Source organism: Zosterops lateralis (assembly GCF_965231275.1).
Source record: "Zosterops lateralis genome assembly, chromosome: 31".
In the NCBI taxonomy this organism is placed as follows: domain Eukaryota; kingdom Metazoa; phylum Chordata; class Aves; order Passeriformes; family Zosteropidae; genus Zosterops; species Zosterops lateralis.
In genome coordinates, this window is record NC_139791.1 from 1,087,273 (window position 1) to 1,111,029 (window position 23,757).

Below are 23,757 nucleotides of genomic sequence, written 5' to 3' on the forward strand. Positions count from 1 at the left end.
GCTTTTTTCTGCCCAAATTTCAGATTTTTTTACCCTTTCCTTTCCCCAGTTTTATGGATTTTGCTCTCTTTTCCCCCCACAAGTTTCATAATTTTGACCTTTTTGGGGATCCTTTAATAACCCTTTTTCTTCCAAAATGTTGGAAGAACTTTTTTACTGCAACTTTTTTTAGTTTTTGCTCATTTCCCCCCAAATCTCAGCAGTTTGCCCTTTTCATGCTTTTTTCCCCCAAATTTCAGATTTTTTGCCCTCATGCTCAAAATTTGGTGGGTTTTTTCCATGCTTTTGAGGTGGAATTGAGCATTTGGGAGGGTTTGTGTGGCACGAGGTGAATGAAGTGTTTTCCTGGATGTTGAGCCCCATTTTGATCCAAATTTGGGGGACGTTGGGCAAAAAAATAGCCATTTTGACCAAAACTGGGGGGATTTGGGGCAAAAATCATTATTTCCATAAAATTTTAGTGTGAATTTGGTGGAAATGGAGTATTGAGGTGGCATCAAGGGGATGGCTGGGCGGGAAGGATGTGTCAGCATTTCAGCATTTTTACCCCATTCTGACATGAATCTAGGAGATTTGGGTTTGAATTCATCTGGTTTTGGAGTGAATCTGATGAAGATGGAGACTATGATGTGGCCTGAAGGTCGGGAGGGGGGGGGGGCGGGGCGGGGAAGGAGTGATGGGGGGGAGTGATGGTTGACTCAGCTGTTTAATTCCATTTTGACCAAAAGGGGTGGGGGATTTGGAGAATAATATATTTTGGCCCAAATTTGGCAATTTGGCAAGAAGGACCATTTGGATCCAAAACTGGGCAATTTTGGAAAAAGAATCATGGAGTTTGGAATGTTTGCAGTGGATTTGGGGGCAGTGGGGGCCAAAATAATCCCCAAGATGTTTCCATGGGGTGAAAAAAGGCATTTTAGGGTAATCAAGGCATTTTGGGGTAATTTGGGCTTTATTTGAAGCTTCTGGAGACACCTCTCAGAACTCACATGGATTTTTCCCAAAAAATAACAACTTTTAGCGATTTTGAGTGTTTTTCACAGGGATGGCACAAAATGGGATCTGGTGGCTCCTCTTCCTTCCCTTTTGTGGTAAGCAAAACCCCTTTTTTTCCACACAAAATCCCCAAATTTCCTGTATTTGGTATTTATTTCCAGGCTTTTTAGCACATAAAGTGAAATCCTGAATCCCTTGTTTTCATGTGAAAATTCCCCTCTTGCCTCATTTTGTATTTTCTCCAATAAACCTTTTTTTTTTTTTTTTTTTTTTTTTTTTTTTTTTTTTTTTTTTTTTTTTTTTAATCCAAACGTTTTTAGAATATATATCTGGTTGTTTTTTTTGTTGTTGTTGTTGTTTTTTTTTTCATGAACACCTCATTCCTTGTCATGGAAAAATCTCCCTTTTCCTCACTTACTACAGGGGAAAAAAAAAAAAAAAAGTGCACTTTGTCCCGGTTATTTTGGTTTACTCTTTGGTTGTGGGGTTTTTTTGGTATTTTTGGGTTTGTGGGGGTTTTTTTTGTTTTTTGTTTTTTTTAATGAGCTAAAATTCTAATGATGTGTTTTAGTGTTTTTCCAGGAAAAAACCCCAAGATCTATATGCTGGAATTGTATTTTTTCTGGGGAAAAAAGATCTATTTTTAAAAGGGGGTTTTAATGAAAAAAGTCCTTTTATTTGCTCTTTTTAAATAAAAGTAGTTGTTTTTTTAAAAAAACACAATCCATTTCATTTATTTTCCTATTTTTTTCTACTTTTCATTAAAATCTCTTATCAACCCAATTTTTAGATAGTGTTTTAAAGAAAAAAATCCTTTTGTTCCCTTAATTTTTAGTATTTTTTTTAGATTTTATTTTTAAAATTTATTCATTAAGAGAAAAAAAAAAATCTCTTGAACTCTGTTTTAGATTTCATGTATTTTTAAAGAAAAAAACTTCATTCACTCTGTTCTAATTTTTAAATCCCAACTGCTCATTTCCCCGCTGATTTTTCTTCAAATTCCCCTTTTAAAAAAACCCACAAAAACCCAACCTTTTTTTAATGTATTATTTCAGGAAGCTCCCTTTAATCCTATTTTTTTTATTCACAGTCAAACCTCTTTATTCCAAATTTTCCCCTCAAAACACTCAAATTCCATTTTTTTCAGAAAAAAATCACCACAATTATCTTTTTTTACCCAATATCCCCAATTACCAATTTTTTAAATGTAAAAAAATCCTTATCACAGACTTTTATATATAGACTGAGTTTTAATCAATTATTATTTCATTTTGATGATTTTTCCCCTGAATATCTCAAAAATTCCCTTTTTTTTTTTTTTTAATTAGGAGAAGATACCCACTCTTTTTAACCTGTTTTGGTGCGAAAAAGGGCTATTTTGTTGTTTTGTAACATCTAAAAAATCCTGAAAATATTTTTTATCGTTTAAAAGTATATTTTATTTGTTTATTTTTCTTCTATATATTTTATATATATTTTCATATATATATTTTAACTGATATAAAATACCTGAAGTTTTAATTGGCTAATAAAATTAAATAGTGTAATTGAAAAACATAATATTGATTAATAGGACAATAATTGTTTATCAATACTTACCTATGTTTTTACATGTTGTGGATATATTAATAATATACATACACAATAATAGTTATATATGAATGTACAATATAATCTCTATTCTAATGATATTACAAATACAATATATGACCTATTGTTCTATAATTATGTTATTCTCATTCTTCATTTGCATTTCTTAGTAAAAAACTTCTTTGAAAATTCAGTACAAAATTATTTAAATGTTTATAAGAATGTATAAAAGATGTGAAATATAAAAACATCCTATATATTTTGTATTAATATAATAGTATGTTTATTAATATAGCACACTATATATTGCTATTATATGTAACTATATCCAGTTATTGAGAGGTAATTATAAAATATAGAATAGAAAAGAATTATTATAAATATAATATATACACCTCTAGATTATTTTACAATGTAATATGACATAAAGTGGCATTATATTAGATGAATGACATTATGTTATTGTATTATAATGTAATTATAACTGCGTGCAATTAATGAATATTATATTTACTAACGCAATTATATATTATTGTTGTCTTAGAATGTCATATCCACTATTATAATTGTTATCTTAATTACATATAGTGATAGATTATATCGCAATATAGTATAATATAATGGTATATTAGTTCTACTCTGGTCTATAATATATTCTCTACCGTTGTAATTTTGCTCCTTATTGCTTATTTTTGATTGACTTCTACCTTTTTTTTCCCAAGGCATTTTGATGGAAACAAGAAATAAAATTATTTTAAGTCATTATCTGTATAATTGTATAGAGGAAATACGCATCATCAACTGTTGTATATAATTATAAAAATAGCATGTAAATTTATTTTTTCTATGGTTTATACTGAAATCAATTCAATAATCACAGCGGTTATTATTATATTACTTTAATTATTTAAAATAGTTAAGGATTTGGATTAAATCTTTGCTGATATTCTATTAAAATTAGGTACAAAATAATAGAAAAAATACTACTATATATTTAAATATAAGTATTGTACATTACAGTGTTATAATTAATAGATCTGTATAATAATAACATAGAAAACTTTATAACCAAGTTATATACTGGACAACAAGTATATTAATACAATAACAGGCTAAAAATGTAATTGACATGTTTTTACCAATATATGAGTCCTGCATTATTAATATTTTATTGGTGTGCTAATAGGTAGTAATTTACTAAAGTGTATTTCATAATGCTATTAATATATCAATAACACAGTCTATAATAATATAAATATCGAGTCATATTGTATTAGGGATAGTATTTTATATTATTAATATCAGTTAATAATACATTATTTCATGCTGTTAACACATTGTTGATATATTTTAATAATTTGTCAATAGAACATATAAAGAAGAGTTTACTCTTTATATATTAATATTTATAATTTTATTCAAATGTTTATGAATATAATAAACGAAATATAATTTCTACTTGGATTATATATAAAAATAGACTCTATAAATTGGATAACTGCAGTCATATCTTTAATGTAATGTCAGTAGAATTCCTAGTATAGAATAGGAAAATTGATATATAAACACATATAAAATTGATTTTAAAAATCAATAAAAAAATATAAAAGCACCCTTTATATAACCCCCTTGGTTAATATGAAAATTAACCAAGGCTCCCTTTTCCCCCTGTTTTCCCAGCGCTCTCCAGTGCCAGCTACCGGGGCCGGGAGTTCCTGGTCGTGTTCCCACAGAATGATGACGAGTCTTCTAGCGCCTACCTGCAGCTGCTGCTCACTTCCTATGGCCCTGCTGGCACCCAGGTGTCAGTGACGCTTCGTGGCGGCTCCGTCACCCAGAATGTCACCCTGAGGCCGGATGTCACTCTGCCCTTGCCCCTCCCCACTAACCTGGAACTCACTGGAAGCCGCACTTCCCATAAAACCTTGGTGGTCCAGGCCAGCTCTGACATCTCCGTGGTGGCCATCAGCACCAAGGGTTACACCATGGGTGCCACTGCCCTCCTGCCTATGGAGAGTCTGGGCACCAGGTATTACGTGGTGACACCCCTTGGGAACAGCACTTATGGCCTGGCCGAGTTTGTGGTGGCCGCCGGTGCCACCACCACCGCTGTCAGCATCACCACCACCGCCACTTTCCACTATGCTGGGGCCACCTACATCCCTGGTGCCGTGCTCCGCCTGTTCCTGGAGCCTTACCACAGCTTGCAGCTCCAGAGCAGCCAGGACTTCACTGGCACAGTTGTGGTGGCCGACACCCCTGTGGCCGTCCTCAGTGGCCACACCTGTGTCAGGGTGTCTGCTGGCTTTGACTTTGTGGTGGAGCAGCTCCTCCCAGTGACAGCATGGGGGAGGAACTACGTGGTGCCACCCAACCCGCTGCAGACAGACACTGACTTTGTTTATGTAGTGACAGATGAAGACAACACCATCACATACAGCACTGGGAGCGGGAATGCCACTGTGGCCGTGGCGGCAGGGGAGGTGCAGATGTTTGTGGTGAACCGTAACTCCCACCTGTACATCAGTGCTGTGGTGGCAGTGCAGGTGGTGTTTTTCTTCAGCGGGTCGTCTCGGCAAGGTCCCTTCCTCCTTGTTGTCCCACCTGTCAATGCCCACTGCACTGCGTTCCGCTTCAGCAGCGTGCCCAGCCAGGATAACCGTGCCATCCTCATTGCACCCACCACTGCCACTGCCACCACCACTCTCAACCATCGGCCAGACAACATCGTGGCATGGCAGGCCATTCCTGGCACGGATTTCTCCTGGGCCAGCATCACCGTGAGTGCAACGATGCAGAGCGCTGAGAACTCGCAGGTGCCTATTGGCGTCCTGGTGTTTGGGTTCCAGAGTCACACTGGATACGGCTTCCCTGGGCTCTGCGCTGCCAGTGAGTACAGTCAGTCCATCGTTGTGTCATTCCAACGGTTGGGTATTGTCCAGTTGACAATTCATGGGTTTTCCCCTTCTTTTCAGTCCCCATACCGCTCTCCTGTGAGGATGTGGTATGCGAGGAGAGGTGTGAGATGGTGGATGGACAACCGGAGTGCACCCAGGAGACTTTCTCCACCTGTTGGCTTGCTGGTGGGCCACACTACAGGAGTTTTGATGGAAAAACCTTTGATTTCATGGGAACATGTACCTACACCTTGACCACCATCTGCAATCCCGATCCCACCCTTCCTGCCTTCTCTGTTGAAGTCAAAAAAGAGGAAAAGGAGAACTCCAAAGTTTCCTCCATCGGCTCCATCACCATCCATGTTGACAACATCACTGTCACTGCTGTCCGGTCAGAGAATGGGATGGTGAGGGTAAGTAAAAACCATCATCATTCCCAAATTCCAAGTAATTTTACGGAATTTCACTACAATTATGTATTTAGCAATGATCTTGAGGGTCTTTTCCTAAATAATTCCAGGATTTGCTGGTGTGCAGGTAACCCTTGCATAGAACACTTCATGTCTTCTTAAACTCCATGTATTGCCCAATTTTGATGGGTTTTGGTTGTGTTGATGGTTGTTGTTGTCCTGCAGGTGAACAACCACCACTCGCGCCTCCCCATCTCCCTGTCCCATGGGAAGCTCCGTATCTACCAGAAGGGTAAATCCATGTTGATTCAGTCAAATTTCAACCTGAGGGTCCTCTACAACTGGGACGATCATGTAGTGATCAAGCTTCCGGCTGCTCTTTCTGGAAAAGTCTGCGGAATGTGTGGGAACAACAACGGGGACCCCCAAGATGACGCTCTCTCTCCTGATGGAAAACAGGTGTGGGATATTGTGGAGCTGGGGAGGAGCTGGAAGGTGGCCAGCGAGAGTGGCCGCTGCCAGGACACCTGCGATGGCGACTGTGGGCGATGCAGATGGGACGAGGTGGTGACATACAAGGCAGAAACCTGGTGTGGGAAGTTGTCCCATCATTCTGGGCCATTCCGGTCATGTCATGACACTATCAGTCCCAATATCTACGTGAAGAACTGTATCTATGACCTGTGTGCCAGTGAAGGACGTCATGACGTGCTGTGCCACGCCCTCCAGATCTATGCTGATGACTGCCAGGAGGAGGGGATCAATGTTTCTGACTGGAGGACAACAGTGGGATGTCGTGAGTAGAGGACGGTTGGGTGAAAATACTCCTTGGTGTGGGTGGAACCTAATTAATGTGGGACTGAAGATCCATGGGATCATGGGTTGGGAAAGGTTATGGCAGGAGATCTTTGCAGGAAGGCCATGGAAGTCCATACAGACTCCAAAAAGTCCAGGTAGAAGGCCTAGGAAGTCTGTGGAGACCTGAGAAAATCCATGGAGCCTCCAGGATATCTGTGTAGATAGTCAAAGAAGTCTCTCCCACCATGTGCCACTGCACCCTGACCACTGTCTCCCTCCCTGTCCAGCTCTCACTTGCCCGCCCAACAGCACCTACACCACCTGTGGCCTTGCCTGCCCTGCCACCTGCAACATCCCTGCTGTGTCATCCAGCTGCGCTGCTGTCACCGCCTGCGTGGACACCTGCGTGTGCCATGAGGGCCTTGTCCTTGATGGCAACACCTGCATACCCCCCTCTGAATGCGGCTGTGTCTTTCGGGGTCTCTTCCATGGCCTTGGTGAGGAATTTTGGGGTGACCTCACCTGCACCCAACGCTGCGTTTGTGATGCGGAGCAGCGGCAGGCGGTGTGCCGGGATTCTGGTTGTGGCACCAAGGAGGAATGCCGAGTGGAGAAGGGGATCCAGGATTGTTATCCCAAAATTTTTGGGGTCTGCACTGCTGTTGGAGCCACCCACTACCAAACCTTTGATGGCAAGAGGTTCATCTTCCAGGGGACATGTACCTACCTGTTGGTTGGGTTATGTGAAGACACCCAAAATTTGGTGGGATTCCAGGTATTGGTGCAGAATGGCCACCGAAGTGACAACCTCATGTCATCCATCGCTGTGGTGACAGTCAAAGTCTACAACAAAACCATCAGCATCAGCAGGGAACACCCTGGAAAAATCACGGTGAGTTTAGGAAATGATCCCTTATTTTTTCACCACATTCTCCACCTCATCCCTAACCTCATCCCATTAAGGAGTGATTAAATCTGCAATGTAATTAAATCAATGTCATTTGGCTGTTCCAGCTGTTGAAAGCAGAATTGGAATTTGCCATCACACCCAAATGTTATCAATTTTTATGGTTTTCTCCCCAGAGCGATGAGCGGTTGATCAGCCTCCTCTTGGGACTTGGACCTTCTCATCCTCTTAAATCCCAAATTTAATTCAATTCAAAATTTAATTAAATCAATGAATTTTGGCTGCTCTGGCTGCTGAAAATAGTTGGAATTTACCATCAGACTGCAAATTTGATCACTTTTTATGGTTTTCTCCCCAGATTGATGAGCAGTTGGTCAATCTCCCGTATCACTACAGTGAAAGAAAGATTGTTGTCTATCGTGACGGGCAGGATGCGGTGGTAGAGACTAATTTTGGCCTCGTTGTCACCTACGACTGGTACAGCCGTGTCACCGCCATGGTGCCCAGTGGCTTTGCCAACGCCCTGTGTGGGCTCTGTGGGAACTACAATGGCGCCGCCAGCGATGACATGATGATGAGGAACAACCATGTGACATCAGACCCAGATGCCTTTGGGAGCAGCTGGAAGGTCACGGATGTCCCAGGATGTGGTGAGAGGTCAACAGTGGAATGTTCCAGCACTGTCGCACCTTCCCAGCTGCAACAGGAAGTATCTGGGAAGGGGTGTGAAATTATTTTGGAAGCGGATGGACCCTTTAGAGCATGTCATGGCCATGTTGATGCCCACCAGTACTTCCAGAGCTGCATCCATGACTCCTGCCTGTTCCCTGATCAGGAAGAAGGGATGTGTCCAGTCATTGCCCTCTATGCCACCACATGCCAGGCTGCTGGTGTGTCCATTGGGAGGTGGAGGACAGATAATTTCTGCTGTAAGTTGGAATAATGGGAGGGATTTTCCTTCAGCAGTATCCAAAGGATCCTCAAGTCTGCTCCAAATCCATGTATGAGCAACCCAGAGGTGGATGTGAATCCAGTGGGAATTCCACCCAAAGTCTTGGTTGATCCCATAATCCACCCCAAATAAACCCTTCGTAAGGTAGTTTTCTCATCTGGAATAATTTACCCCTTCTAAATCTCCAGTTTCCTGGTGTTGGCTACAAAATGGATAATTTAAAGGGCCAACCACCAAAAAAACCGCACCACAAATAGTGGAATTGGGTTAAAGGGATCCAGCTTGGAGGTCAGGTGAGGACCCAGGGTGGAGCAATCCCATTCTTTGAGTGAACGTTGCATTTTTCTCCATGAAAATGTGGGAAATCGTGTGGTTTAGCAGTAAGCATTCCTATTGTAATGGGCTGGGATATTCCTTATAGATGATCATTGGATCGTCATCAGATAATCATTGGATCATCATTTGATGATGCCCCTCATCACATTCACAGGGAGGAAAATCGAGGGTTTGCCATGAAACTGGGCTAAAAATCTCTCTATTTGGTGAAGTTTGCACCTGAATTCCAGGAAACTTCCAGGAATCGGCTTGGAATTTCCTGTTTCCTCACAAATCCCATTGTCTCCCGGCAGATATTCCCTGTCCTTCCAACAGCTCCTATGAGCTCTGCTCGCACACCTGCCAGCACACCTGCGGCGCTGACTCTGCCACGTGCCTGGGGTGGTGCCGCGAGGGCTGCACATGTCGGGACGGCTTCATGCTCAGCGGCGATGAGTGCGTCCCCATGTCCCACTGTGGCTGCAGCCACCACGGAGTCTACTACAAAGAGGGGGAGACGTTCTACCCCACAGAGCAGGAGATGTGCCAGTGCCTCTCTGGTGGCACTGTGAAGTGCCAAAATACTTCCTGTCCTGATGGTGACCCTGGGACGGTCATCGATGGTGTCTTCCAGCGTCCCTTGCAGGCGTCCAGCACCTGCGTGGCCACGGGTGACCGCACCTATGTCACCTTTGATGGGATGGCCTTCAACATCACTGGTACTTGTTCCTACATCCTCACCCAGACCTGCGCAGGTGACAATGCGACATCATTTATTGTCACAATCCAGAAGGAGGCACGGCAGAAGGGGAAGGTCTCTGGGATACAAGCATTGTCTGTGGAAGTCTATGGGGTCACCTTGACCTTGAAACAAGGAGAGAGGGCAGATGTCATGGTAAGGTGGCACTTAATGTTCCAAATCTCATGGGATGCCCCCCAAACTAGGTTTCCTTGATAGAAGGGACACCTCAGCCCATCTCCAAGCCCAGTCCATACTCCTCCCAACTTTTCTTTCTAAGCAAGATCTGTAAATGCACTAAAACTTTGGTGGGAAAGTGTTTTTCCCTAAATTTTTTGTTCTACCTCAATCAGTCCCAAACCTGTGTTTCCTTGATGAGGGGAGCCCTCACCCCGTCTCCAAGACTAATCCATTCTCATCCAAACTTTTCCTTCCAAGTAGGATCCACAAAGCTGTCAGAATATTGTTTGGAAGGTGTTTTCCCCAAATTTTTCGTCTCACCTTCTCACTGGAGGACTCTTCCTTCTCTATGCCAGGTGGATTCCATCTCCCACCACCTCCCCACCATCCTGAGCGAGGGACAGGTCCAGGTCTATGTACATGGGACAGGTATCCTGCTCCGCACTGACTTTGGCCTCGTTGTCCAGTATGACCTTGTCCGGCATGTGATGGTCACGGTCCCCCAGACCTACATGGGGCGCCTGTGTGGCCTCTGTGGCAACTACAATGGCCAACGCAATGATGACTTCCAGCTCTCCAGTGGCCAATTGGCTCCAGATGCAACAGCCTTTGGATCCGCATGGAAAACAACAGATACGCCTTGCGTTGACACCTGTCCCAAGGATGAGTGTCCCACCTGCCCCGAGGAGAAAATGGCTGTCCTCCAAAGACCCAACTACTGTGGCCTCCTCACGGCCCCCGAAGGTCCCTTTGGCTCCTGCCATCGCATGATCGACCCCATCCCGTATTCCCAGTCCTGCATCCATGACCTCTGTATGACGGGAGGGGATACGCATGTCCTGTGCCAGAATATCCAGAGCTATGTCACCATGTGCCAACATGCCGGTGTCACTGTGGGGGCTTGGAGGACACCATCCTTCTGCCGTGAGTTTGGGAGGGCACAGGGGCAAATGTCCCCTGTTTGGGGGTTGGGAAGATCTCCAGGTGATACTGGAGTTTGGGGAGGCACAGGTGGGGAATGTTCCCTGTTTGGGTGTGGGTGACAGTGGTGACACCATGGGATGATGGTGATGGGATGAGCTTCAAGGTCCCTCTAATACAACTCGATCCATGATTCCATGAAAATTCCAGCCCTCACTTGCCCAGCCAACAGCACCTACTCCCTTTGCACCAACACCTGTGCCAACACCTGTGCTGGAAATGCCACCACCTGTCCCCAAACCTGCACTGAGGGCTGCCAGTGCCACCAGGGCTTTGTCTTTGACGGACACAGATGCGCTCCCGAGGAGCACTGCGGATGCTTTAGCGATGGGGAATACTACAAGGTAGTTATTCTGGCCTTTTTTCCTGTTTTGGGGCATTTATGTCTTTTTTCCCCTTCATTTCCCCCCTATTTTTATACATTTGCTTCCTTTTATTCTTTCATTTCCTTCTTCCTTCTATTATTTTTATGTTCTTACCTATATTTTTCCTCATTTGTTTTCCCTTCTCTCCTATTTTTCTGCATTTACCTCTGTTTTCATGTAGTTTTCTTTCTTTTTCCTGGCTTAATGTATTTACATTTTAAAAATTAGTTTCCCCCATTAAAAATTATTTTCCCCCTATTTTTATGCAGTTATACCTTTATTTCTTGCATTTCCCCCTATTTTTCTGTCTCATTTTCCCAGCATTTTTTCCCTTTCTATCCCCCTATTTTAATGTCATATTTCCCCTGCATTTCCTTTCTTTTCCTCTATTTTTAGGCAGTGACGTCCTTTTTCTTGCCTGTGTTTCTCCCTGTGTGATGCATTTGCATTTCTTTTTCTGCATTTTCCACATTTTTCCTATATTTGTGCTTTCCCCCAGCATTTCCCCCCTATTTTTATGCATTTATGTCTTTTCTTTCCCCCTGCATTTCACCCTTTTCCCCTATATATAGGAAAGGTATGTATGTACATCCCTTTGCCTTGCAATTTGTTCACTATTTTCCCTATTCTTCTCCACTTACACCCTTTTTTCTGCATTTTTTCTTTTTATCCCCTGTTTTCATGATTTCCCTTTCTCTCTTCTCTCTCCCCACAGCCCCATGAGATGCTTTTCAGGGATCACTGCCAGCGCCGTTGCACCTGTGTCCCTGGCGAAGGCCTTACCTGCCGTGAGCACACTTGCACTGAGGACGAATCCTGCGAAATCCGGGAAGGGGTCTTGGGATGCATCAATAAAAGTGAGGAAAAATGAGGGAAAAGGGGGCTTTAGATACAAAGTGGATCTGGGGATGCTTGAGGGGTTGACTGTGGAAAAAAGGGAAGGGGAGGTGGAGGGAACAATCCTGTGTCTGTCACTAAGGCTCAGGGATGGGGCGATTCTTCCGATGGTTTCTCACAAGGTTTCTCCCATCCCATGGCTTCTTCTGTGGTCTTTCTCGTGGTTTTCCTCATTGTTTTTCCCATGGTCTTTCCCATGGTTTTCCATCCCATGATTCATTCCATGGTTGCTCCCATAGCTTCTTCCATCCTGCTGTGATTTTTCCTATTTTCCTATTTCCTATCTCACAGTTTTCTCTCTCATGTGACTTCCCGCCACTTTTTTCCCCATCCTTTTCCCCAACCCATGGCTTCCTGCAGTGTTTATCTCCTATTTCACCCAGCCCACGGCTCATCCCGCTCTCCCTCTCCTCCCAGACCCCTGCAAGTCCCTGCACTGCCGGCCCAAGGAGCGTTGCCGGCCCCGCGGTGCCGAATCCCGCTGTGTCCCAGCCCTGGTCGCCACGTGCTGGGCATGGGGTGACCCACACTTCCGCACATTCGACGGCCTTGACTTCGACTTCCAAGGAACTTGCACCTACACCATGGCCGAATCCCATGGGAATGACCCTGGGCTGGTGCCCTTCAGGGTTGAGGCCAAGAATGACATCCGTGGCGGGATCCAATCTGTGTCCTACGTCTCCTTGGTCAATGTTGACGTCTATGGACAACGTGTCTCCTTCCACCGGAATGAAGACGGAAAAGTCCGTGTGAGTTGGATGGAAATGTGAGAATCTGGGCTTTTTCCCCACTTCTGGCTTCATCCAGCCAGTGCCAATGTTATTTTGGGATAAATCGGTCAGACTGGGAGATGGATTGTTGAAATGTTGGGATATTTTGGGAATAAAATGTTGGGATATGTCAGGAATAAAAAGTTGAGAAATAGTGGGAACAAAATATGGGGAACAGAATATTTGGAAATGTCAGGAACAGAATGTTGTGATAAGATTGGAATAAGATGTTGGGATTTGTTGGGAACAAAATGTTGGGGTATGTCAGCAATCAAACAGGATATGCCAGGAATAAGATGTTGAGATAAACGGGCATAAAATGTTGGCGTGTCTAGGGAATAAAATATTTAGGTATTTCAGGAATAAAATGTTGGGATGCAGCAGGAATAAAATACTGTGGGGTGTTTGGATATTTTGGGAATAAAATATTGGGTCACAGTGGGAAGAGAATGTTGGGGTATGCCAGTAACAGAATATGGCAGGAATATAATGTTGGGATATGTAAGATGTAAAACGTTGGGATATGATGCGATTTAGTGTTGGAATATGCTGGGAAGAAAGAATTTGGATATGTGGGGAATAGAATATTAGGATACATTTGGAATAAAATATTAGAATATGTTGAGAATAAAACATTGAGATAACTGGGAATGTTGGGCCATTGGCAGGTGAATGGGGAGGTGACACTGCTCCCGGTGCTCCTGGCAGATGGGAAGGTGCGGGTCCGTCCCAGTGGGCTCCGTGTTGCTCTGGAGACAGATTTTGGTCTCCGGGTCTCCTACGACTGGAACTGGCACCTCCTGATCGACCTTCCCAGCAGCTACTTCCGCCATGTCCGTGGCCTCTGTGGGAATTTCAACCTCAAGCCCCTCGACGACATCCCTGAGGCTGGTGACAACATCACTGCCATCGTCACATGGGCCAAAAGCTGGAAAAGTGCTGACTCTGAGGCCGATGACCCGATTTGTTGGGACTATTGTGATGGAGCATGCCCAGTGTGTGATGAGGAGAAGAAGGAGCTTTATGGCGGGAACCACTATTGTGGGATCATCAAAAAATCCTTCCAAGGACCCTTCAGAGCATGTCACGACATAGTGAAGCCTCAAGACTTCTATCGCAACTGCCTGTCGGACCTGTGCCTGAGTGATGGGGCGAGGTCGATCCTCTGCCAGGTGCTGGAGACATACGCGGCAACATGTCGGAAGCGTGGAGCCATGGTCCATGACTGGAGGACGCCATCGAGATGCCGTAAGGACCGGGGTTTCCTTTGAGAAGGGAAGGAGCCAGAGTGGGGGAGGAGGGGCATGGAGTGGGATCCATCCAGGGTTGAAGCCTTCAAATCCCTCAGGTGATCCTTGGAAGTTCTCCAGAACTTTCTTCTGGTGTTCCAGCCTCTTCTTTGTGTCCCACCACATCTTTCTAAGAATCCATCCCACATTTTCCAGATCTTTCCCACATGAGCCAGGCCCTCACCCGTGTGTCCCACATGTATCCCACACCCCATCCTGCATTTTCAAGAGCCTTGCCACATGTTCCCGGCCTTTATCCTTGTGTCCCAGACCTCATCCTGTGCGTTCCAGGCCCCATGCCGCATGGCCCAGACCCTTGCCATGTGGCTCAGACCTCATCCCACTTGTCCCAGTCTCTTCCCACGTTTCCCAGACCTTCCTCCTTACAATCTAGACTCTTTTTGTTTGCCAGGCCCTTCCCCATGTTCAAGACCCTTTCCCAATCCCCACCCACTCTGTTGAACGCTGTCCACTCCCCTAATCCCTCCCTCACCCCAGTTTCCCTCCGCTGCAGCCTTACCTTGCCCCGAAAACAGCCACTATGAGCCCTGCGGCAACGCCTGTCCAGCCACCTGCTCTGACTGGGACAGTCCAGCCACCTGTGACCAGCCCTGTGTGGAGACCTGTGCCTGTAACACCGGCCACGTGCTCAGTGGCGGACAGTGCGTGCCAGTGTCCCACTGTGGCTGCACCCGTGATGGCCGCTACTACCGCCCTGGTGAGGAGTTTTGGGGCGATGACACCTGTCGCTCCAGGTGCAGGTGTGACACGGAGCTGGGAATGGTGGTGTGCGAGGACTCCGGGTGTAAGCCGGGTGAGGTGTGCGCGGTGGTGAAGGGCGTGCGGCGGTGCGTGGCCAACAGCCGCTCCATCTGCCAGGCCACTGGTGACCCCCATTATACCACCTTCGACGGGCGCCGCTACGACTTCATGGGTACCTGTGTCTACCTGTTGGCTGGGCTCTGCTCCACTGACCCCACCCTCACCCCCTTTGCTGTCACTGTGGAGAACAATCACCGTGGCAGCCACCTGGTCTCCTTCACCAAGGTGGTCACCATGGAGGTGTACAACATGACCCTCAGCCTCAGCCAGGAACATCCCCAGAAGGTCAAGGTAGGGATGAAGGAGATGATGGGGGTGGTTCAGTCATTGCATGGCATCTGGGGAGGGCTCAAGGTCACGGTATGGTCTTCAGGTGCATTTCAAGGTCATCACATGACACCCGGGTGGAGTTTCAAGGTCCTTGTAAGGTGTTTAGGTGGGTTTCAAAGTATTTTCAAGGCATCTGTTGGGTTTCAAGATCCTTTTACAGTGTTCAGGTGAGTTTCAAAGTCTTTGGGGTGGCATCTGGGTGGGCTACAAAATCACCTTGGTGGGCTTCAAAGTCATTCCATGGTGTCTTGGTGGGCTACAAAGCCCTTGTGTGGCACCTGGGAGAGTTTCAGGGTCATTCCATGCCGTTGGGTAAGGTTTCAAGGTCATTGTATGGTCTTTGGATGGGTTTCAAGGCCATCATGTGGCATCTAGGTGGTCTTCAAGGTCATTCTATGACACCTGGCTGGGTTTCAACTTCATTGTGTGACCTCATGCCACCCACGGTTCTCTTTCCCAGGTTAATGGTGTCCTGTTGGACCTTCCCTTCACCCACAACCACCAGCTCCAGGTGTCCCTCCGTGGCGTCCACGGCTTCATCACCACTGACGCGGGTGTCACTGTCACCTTTGACTGGTACAGCTACGCCCGTGTCATCATCCCCAACACCTACGCCGGCGCCGTCTGCGGCCTCTGCGGCAACGCCAATGGCGACCCCCATGACGACTTTGTCACCCGCAATGGCCACCGTGCTGACAATGAGACCCACCTGGGGGACAGCTGGAAGGTCGGCGATGTTCCTGGGTGCTCACTTGGGTGCAGCGAGGGCTGCCAGGTGTGCAGCGACGCCCAGAAACGTGCCTACCGTGGGGACAAGCACTGCGGGCTGCTGGGGAAGAAACGGGGGCCCTTTGCCACCTGCCACGACGTCATCGACCCCGCCCCTTACTTGGATGACTGTCTCTTTGATGCCTGCCTGTACGAGGGACACCAGGACACCGTGTGCCAGGCCATTGGCGCCTATGTTGCTGCGTGCCAGAGCCAGGGCGCTGCCGTGCGGCCGTGGCGCACAGCTGCCTTCTGCAGTATGGGGAGACTTGGGGGCCTTGGGAGAGTAGGGGGGGTTTTGGAGGGCAGAGAGGGACACAGGGGTTAGGCAAGGAGTTTTGGGCTCTCCGTGGAGGATTTTGGGGCGTCTGGCAGGCGGAAGGGGGGTCGAGGCTGTCTATGGAGGCTTTGGTATGTCCATGGCAGGTTTGAGGTGTTCCTAGGGGGTTTTGGGTCTCCATGGGGAGCTTTAGGGTGTCAGTGGAAGTTTTGGGGTCTACACAGGGAGTTTTGGGGCGTCCATGGGGGGTTTGGGGTCTGCATAAGAGGGCATTGAGGTTTGGATGGGAGGTTTTGGGGTTCGGACAAGGGAGTTTTGGGATGTCCCTGGGGAGTTTGGGAATTTGGGGCCTGCATGGGGAGTTTTGGGGCATCCATGGCAATTTGAGGTGTCCATGAAGGTTTTGAGGGTTTGCAGGGAATTTTTTTGTGTCCATGGGGGTTTTTGTCCTTCTCCCTTCCCAACAGGTCCCGTGTGCCCCCCAAATCAGCACTATGAGCTCTGCGGCTCCCCCTGCGCCCCTACCTGCCAAGGCGAAGCTGAACCTCAGGACTGCTCTGATGCCTCCCCGTGCTCTGAAGGTTGTTTCTGCAATCCCGGATTTTTCCGGAGCGGGGATCACTGCGTGCCCCTCCCCCAGTGTGGCTGTGTTTTGGAGGGCCGCTACTACCCCCGGGGGGTGCAGTTTTACCCTGAGCCCCCCTGCACTCAACGCTGTGTCTGCTCTGAAAATGGAAGGCTGGAGTGTCACCCCACTCCAGGCTGCTCCAGTGACGAGGAATGTGCAGTGCAGGATGGGGTGCTGGGGTGCCACCCCCGCACCTGCAGACAGTGCCAGGTTTTGGGGGCGGGGGCTTACAGCACCTTCGATGGGCACCTGGGGAATTTTGGGGGGACGTGCACCCTCCTGCTGCTGCAGCTGGAGAGGGGTGAGCCTGAAGAAGAGCTGGAGCCTATCATGGTGGCCTTGGAGCAGGAGGACACGCAAGTGCAGCGGGTGACAGTGATGGCACACGGGGTGACTGTGGTGATGGACAAGGGACAGCAGTGGGAGGTGACGGTGAGTGGAGGGCCTGGGGCCTTGGGGGCGCAAGCCCCGGTTTTGGGGACAAAAATATCTGGGGGGGCAAAAAGGGGGATAGAAATGGGGTTTTAGGAGGTGCAGCACTGAGGAAAGGCCTGGTTTAGGGTGAAAGCTCTGACTTTGAGGTGCATGCCCTGTTTTGTGGGTGCAAGCCATGTTTTGGGGCAAAGCTTTTGGGGGTGCAAGCCTGGTTTGGCAGGTACAAACCCTGTTTTGGTGGGTGAAAAGGGGTTGGGTGAAAAAGAAGGGGGTACAAATGGGGTTTTCAGGTACATGGCAGTGTACCATGTGAGGGAAGGGTTTTTTTGGGGTGGTAAGAGCTGCTTTTGGGGTACACACACCACTTTTGGTGAGCACTCTGCGGACTCTTTTGGGAGTGCTAAACCCGGGTTTGGGGGTCGAAAACTCTCTTTTTGGAGTGTAATCACCATCCCTTTTTTGGATGCAAACCTTGAGTTTAAGGTGCGCAGAAGAAATCCAGACTCTAGTTTTGGGTGTGCAAACCTTATTTTGGGAGGTTAACCCCACCTTTGGCGATTCGACTTCCCTTTCGAGATCCTCATCCCGTCTCCCCCAGGTGGATGGCGAGCGCCACTTGCTGCCGCTGTGGCTGCGTGGGGGCGCGGTGGGGGTGGCGCAGGTGGGGTCCCACCGGCTGCTCCAGCTGCAGGGGGGCCCCAAAATCCTCTACGACGGCAAGGCGTACGTGGTGCTGACGCTGCCCCCCTCATCCCGCCGCCCCCGGGGCCTCTGCGGCAACTTCAACGGGGACCCCAACGACGACGACCCCGACGGGGAGGCTCTGGGCGGCCCCCCCGCAAACTGCACCCGCCTGGCGCCCGCCCCCAGCTGCTCCCCGGCCCAGGCGCGGCGCTGCGCGGTGCTGGCGGACCCCGAGGGACCCTTTGCGGGGTGTCACGGGGCGGTGCCGCCCCGCACGTACCTGGTGACCTGCGAGCGCCAGCTGTGCGGGGGAGGGGACGACCCCTGCCCCGGCTTTCAGGGCTACGCAGCCGCGTGCCAGGCAGCCGGAGGCGCGCTCCGGGAGTGGCGGGAGACCACCGGTTGCCGTGAGTATATGCAAGGGTCGGAGATTTGAGGTGACGGGAACTTTGGAGTTGGGAATTTGGGGTGGTGGCGTTTTGGGAAGATGGGAATTTAGGGGTGAGGATATTTGTGGGGTTAAGGATTCTGCAGGGAGTGGAAATTTTGGTGGGGGTGGGAATCTGGAGGTCTGGGGAAGTGGATTGGAACAGAGGCTCTTTCCTGCGTGGAAAAAGGGGCACATGTCCGCACTGCTAAGCCCCCGTGTGGGGAATGCCCAAATCACACCCCCAAAGGAGACACCCACCCCCCCCCCCCCCCAAAACGGGAAACCTGTGTCCCGCAGTGGAACCCTGTGCAACCAGGAGGGGCCCCCCAATGTTCCCAAATGGGAGCCCCATGGGATCACCCACCCCAAAGATGGGATGGCATTGATCCCAGGAGACACCTGTTGACCCCAGATGATCCCCCAGTAGCCTCAGTGGCCCCATTGACCCCCTTTGTTTCTTCCCTCCCTCTCCCAGCTCTCACCTGTCCCCCCAAGAGCCACTACCAGCTGTGTGCCCGCACCTGTGAGCACACCTGCGCAGGTGTATCGGCCCCGCCCCCCTGCACTGAGCGCTGCTTTGAGGGGTGTCAGTGTGCCGAGGGGCTGCTGTTCGACGGCGCCCGCTGCGTCCTCCCAGGGACCTGCGGCTGCCTCCACCAGGGGCGCTACTTCCAGGTGGGTGCGGCCCCAGTGCCTCCCAGTACAGCCCAGTTCCAGCCCTAGTTCCTTCCAGGATGCTGGGTCCCTTCAGTGTGCCTCCCACAGTGTTCCCAGTTCCTCCCAGTACACCTCAGTTCTCCACCAGCCCTTTCTGGTTCCCTCCCGAGTGCCCCCCAATGTCTCCGGTCCCTCCCAGTGCATCCCAGTTCCTTCCAGTGTGCCTTCCCCAGTGTTCCCAAGTGTTCTCAGTCTCCCCAGTCTGCTCCAGTTTGCCTCACAGTATCCGCATTCCCTCCAAGTGCAACACAGTTCCTCCCCATCCCTTCCAGTCTCCCCCAGCTGATCTCAGGTCCCTCCAATGTGCCTCCCACAGTGTTCCCAGTCCCTCCCACGTTCAGGAAGATTAATCAGGGAAACCTTATAAATATGATTGCTTAGTAAACGATTGGGACAATATGAAACCCATAATCGAAATAGAAATGAAAGCTTACTTTGAGTTGTGGGATACCGAGTCTTAGTTACTATATAACCTGAAGACAATAGCCTGGCCAGCTGAAGGAGAATCCCTTTTGATTGAACAATACCTTTCTGCTGGCTAAGAGATCCAAAGGTCAATGTAGCAAAACAGAAAAATCTAAAGAGTAGTTTTTAGAGTTTTAAATATAACACAGTATGGTAATGTAGTTCTTATAGGCTGTATGTAGATTCTATAGGATTTTGTGTCTTGTATTGGTTGGTCACTGTAAATTAGAATATTCATCACAAAAGGAGCTATAATGTATTGGAACAAAGCTCTCGCTCTCTTCTCTTGCTCTTGCTTGCTCTCTTCCCCCTACTCTTAGCTCTCTAGCTCTCTTCTCCCTGCTCTCTTACCTCTGCTCTCGTCCTCCTGCACTCTAACCCCTGCCCCCTGGCTCTCTCGCTCCCTTCTTCTTAGCTCCTACCCTCTTGCTCTTTCTTTCACCCTCTCTCTTTGGGGACTTCCCTTCAGCCAAGGCTGGTGGCTGAAGGCAAGGCCCTTTCTACCCACGACCCTTGCAATAAAACCACGTATTCTAGAATATCTCAGGTCAGCAGAGTTCCTTGTCCCAGCCACAGATGCTCCTTCACTCCCAGTACACCCCAGCATCCTCCATGTCAGCATTTCTCCCCGGTGTACCCTACCTCTCCCAAACACATCCCCCTGTGCGTCCCCCTTTACCTCAGGGTCTCTCTTCCCCTTCACCTCAGGGTCTCTCTTCCCCTTCAGTCTCCCCCAGTATTCCCTGTATTGTCCACAGTCCCTCGCAGGGTATTCGAGTCGTCCCCCACTTTCCCCCACAGTGTTCCAAATCCCTCCCAGTTTGTCTCTGTTGCCCCCACAGTGCCTCCCAGTGCATCCCAGTCCCTTAGTGGGGAGACTTAGTGTCCTTCCCCGTGTCTCCCAGCATGTCCCAGCGTCCCTCTGAGTCTCCATCAGTGTTCCCAGTGTCCCCCAGCAGGTCCCAATCCCCCCACTGGGGGGACATGGGAAAGTGTGGGGACATGGGCACACACTGGGGAAATGCTGACAGTCCCCATGGGCACCCATTGGGGATATGGAGACACACAGGGGATATGGGAGACATGGGCCCCCTTCCCCCCTCCCACAACACCTCACAGCATCATCATCCCCATTTTTTTGGCCATTTGAAGCCACTTTTCCCCACTTTCCACATTTTATCCATGGAACAGATCGCCGAGACTATCCTGACCCCTGACTGCTCCCAATCCTGCACCTGCCGGGGGCCCGGGGGCCTCCAGTGCCACCCCTTCACTTGTCCCTTCAGCCACACCTGCGGCCTCCGCGACGGCATCCGCACCTGCATTGCACACCCGGGGCGCTGTGCCCTGTCCCCTGCCACCCGCTTTGTCACCTTTGACGGCGTCACTGGGGCCACCCTGGCCACCGGCATCTATGTGGTGGCCAGCGTGTGTGACCCTCGGGACCCTGCATGGTTCCGGCTGCTGGGGGACATCAGGGACATTGGGGACCAGCCGGCAGTGGTGGCACTTCACCTCTTCACTCCCCACAGCCTCATCACCGTGCGGAGGAACAGGAAGGTCTGGGTAAGTTGTCACCACCCTGGGTGGCACCCAAAAATATCATCACCCTAAACATCCTCCTGATCGTCATTTTAATTTAAAAAAAAAAAAAAAAAAAAAAAAAAAAAAAAAAGTTTGGTTTTTTTTTTCCCCTAATTTCAGCCCAGGTAAGAGTCCCCATAGGTTGTCCAATCCCACCAGCACCACAGGATGTTCTTACCTTAATTTTGCCCCAAATTGTTCTTTTTCCTCCCTGATTTCCTACCAGCGAAGGACCTGTGTGGGTGATGGTCACTAAGACCATCCATGAATTGACACACCCTGTAATTTTGACCAGAGTTGCTCTTTTTCCCCCCAGTTTCATGTCAGACAAGCACTTACATGGCTTGTCCCTCAGCCTACCCCCACCATGCCTTGACGCATCCCATCATGTTTCCACAAACTCCCTCTTTTCCACCCGGATTTCTCCAACTTCACCCCTGTATCACCCCAAATCCCCTTTTTTCCCCTGCTTGGGTGTTCTTCAGCTCAACGGGGTCCCCACGCCCATGCCCTTGGAGCTCCCGGGATCGTTGACCATTACGGAGACACACACGACCCTCCGGATCAGCCGAATCCCGGGATTTCTGGTGGAACTGGGCGCCGCAGGGGTGACAGTGGAGGTGCCCAGGGAAGCACGGGCGACACTATGTGGCCTCTGCGGCGACTACGACGGTGCCACCAGCAATGACCTGCGAGGGCCCGACGGGACGGTGACGAGCGATGCGCGGGCACTGGCCGAGGCCTGGCGGGCGCCCGACTTCACCCAGGTGGGTGACACTGAGGGAGGGGTGTTGGGGGGATTTGGCTGTCTTGGGGGTGGTACTAGGGGGAACAGTGCCAAAATAGGGGGGGAAATAGCCTGAAAAAGAGGGAAAGAATCCCCCCAAAAGAGGAAAGAAAGCCCAAAAGATGGAAAAGAGACCAAAAAGGGGAAAAAGAGTTCCCCAAAAGGGAGAAAAGAACCCGAAAAAGATGGGAGAAAAAAACAAGAAGAAGGAAAAGAGCTAAAACTAGAGAAAGAGCCCAAAAAAGCAGGGGAAAGAACCCCAAAATACTAGAAAAGAGACCAAAAAAAGGGAGCAAGAGCACAGACAGGGGGAAGTAGCCCAAAAAGATGGAAAAAGAGACACATAAATAAGGAAAGGAGACCAAAAGTAGGGGAGAAGAGCACAAGGAAAGGGAGAAAAGACCTCTCAAATATGAAAAAGAACTGGAACCAGTGGGAAAAGATTAAAAAATGAGAAAAGAGGGAGGAAACAAAGGGTGGAAAGAGGCCCCCAAATGTGATTAAAAGCTCCAAATGGTGGGAAAAGACACAAAGAATGGGTGAAGGACCCAAAAAAGCCGGGGGCGGGGAGGGGGGAGGGGGAAGGGGAGAAGTATTAAATCAGAAGAAAGAGCCAAAAAAAATGGGGGGGAAAGAGACAGAAAAAGGGGAAAGAGGCCAGAAATATATGGGAAAATATGTGAAAGCAGGGCCGGGGGGAGAGGGAAGAGACCAAAGAGAGAGACACCCAAAAAGGGGAAAGAGTCCCTCAAAAGGGGGAAGGAGGGATGACGAAAAGCACAAAAAAGAGCCCAAAACAGGGGAAAACTGAATGAGAAAGGGAGAAAGAGCCTCTCAAAGTGGGGAAAGAGACCAACAACAGAGGGGAAAGAGTTTAAAAATGGGCCTAACACGTCCAGAAAAGGGGAAAAAGATCCTAAACTGGGGGAACTGCCACGAAGTCCCCCTCGATTTTGCCTTTCTTTCCACCCAGTGATGTGGAAAATTGACATTTCACCTGGGTGGCCGCGCCCCATCGCTGACGTCATCCAGAAACTGCCTCAGATCCGGAAAAGCCGGATTTTTATAGCCCCCAAACCTGTGTTTCGCCCCGAAAATAAAAGCTGGGAGAAAACGCGGTTTGCGGGTGATCTGCGGATAAAATACTTGGAGTTCTGGGAAAACAGGAGCGTGGGAATGTGCTGAGGAGCAGCTGGGCGCGGGGAGGGCTGTTCCCACCCTGTCCTGCCGCGGGCGGTTCCGTGTCCCCCCCCGTCGGTCAATATTTCCCAATGCTCGAGTCCCACGGGGGGGAGGGGCGGGGGGGCACCCGGATGTTTGATGCCGGGGAGGGGGTTGCCGGACATCCGAGTTTACCAGGGAAGGTGTGTGGGATACTAGTATCCCCAGTTCCTCCCAGTACATGCCAGTACCCACGCCCCCGGTCGCTTCCAGTGTGCCCCCCCGTATCCCCAGTCTTTCCCAGTACAACCCTAATCCCTACCCCCCAGTCTCTTCCAGTCTCCCTCAGCTGACCCCAGTATTCCCCCATTGTCCCCAGTCCCTCCCAGTTCATTCCAGTGCTCTCCTGCTATTCCCCATGGTGTTTCCAAATCCCTCCCAATTTGTCCCAGTCCCCCCTAGTCCCTCCTGCTGCATCCCAGTGTCACTTAGTGTCCCCCAGTGCCCGTTTAAGCCTTGCAGTGCCCCCAGTACATCTCAGCATTCCCCAGTGCCTCCCAATGCATCCCAGTCCCTCCCA

At 49.0% G+C, this 23,757-nt stretch overlaps 1 protein-coding gene across 1 annotated transcript; it reads left to right on the forward strand.

Annotated features, from left to right (window-relative positions):
• The first annotated feature begins 661 nt into the window (after positions 1-661).
• Positions 662-23,161, forward strand: FCGBP (Fc gamma binding protein). Its single transcript, XM_083880793.1, has 20 exons — positions 662-1,091; positions 4,267-5,475; positions 5,562-5,896; positions 6,119-6,689; positions 6,979-7,583; positions 7,957-8,527; positions 9,180-9,760; positions 10,141-10,708; positions 10,916-11,109; positions 11,846-11,987; positions 12,445-12,776; positions 13,466-14,045; positions 14,601-15,199; positions 15,699-16,263; positions 16,754-17,346; positions 17,948-18,440; positions 18,939-19,138; positions 20,837-21,211; positions 21,715-21,996; positions 22,990-23,161. The coding sequence occupies exons 1-20, from the start codon at positions 1,046-1,048 to the stop codon at positions 22,990-22,992; spliced, it is 8,844 nt and encodes a 2,947-aa protein (XP_083736919.1). The 5' UTR covers positions 662-1,045; the 3' UTR covers positions 22,993-23,161.
• The last annotated feature ends 596 nt before the right edge of the window (positions 23,162-23,757 follow it).

Excerpts from the sequence above, each read along its gene's own strand:
- FCGBP (XM_083880793.1), top strand. The coding sequence starts at position 1,046 with ATGGCACAAAATGGGATCTGGTGGCTCCTCTTCCTTCCCTTTTGTG. Across the intron at positions 18,441-18,938 it reads GCGGGAGACCACCGGTTGCC|CTCTCACCTGTCCCCCCAAG; the intron begins GTGAGTATATGC and ends TCCCTCTCCCAG. Across the intron at positions 19,139-20,836 it reads ACCAGGGGCGCTACTTCCAG|ATCGCCGAGACTATCCTGAC; the intron begins GTGGGTGCGGCC and ends TCCATGGAACAG.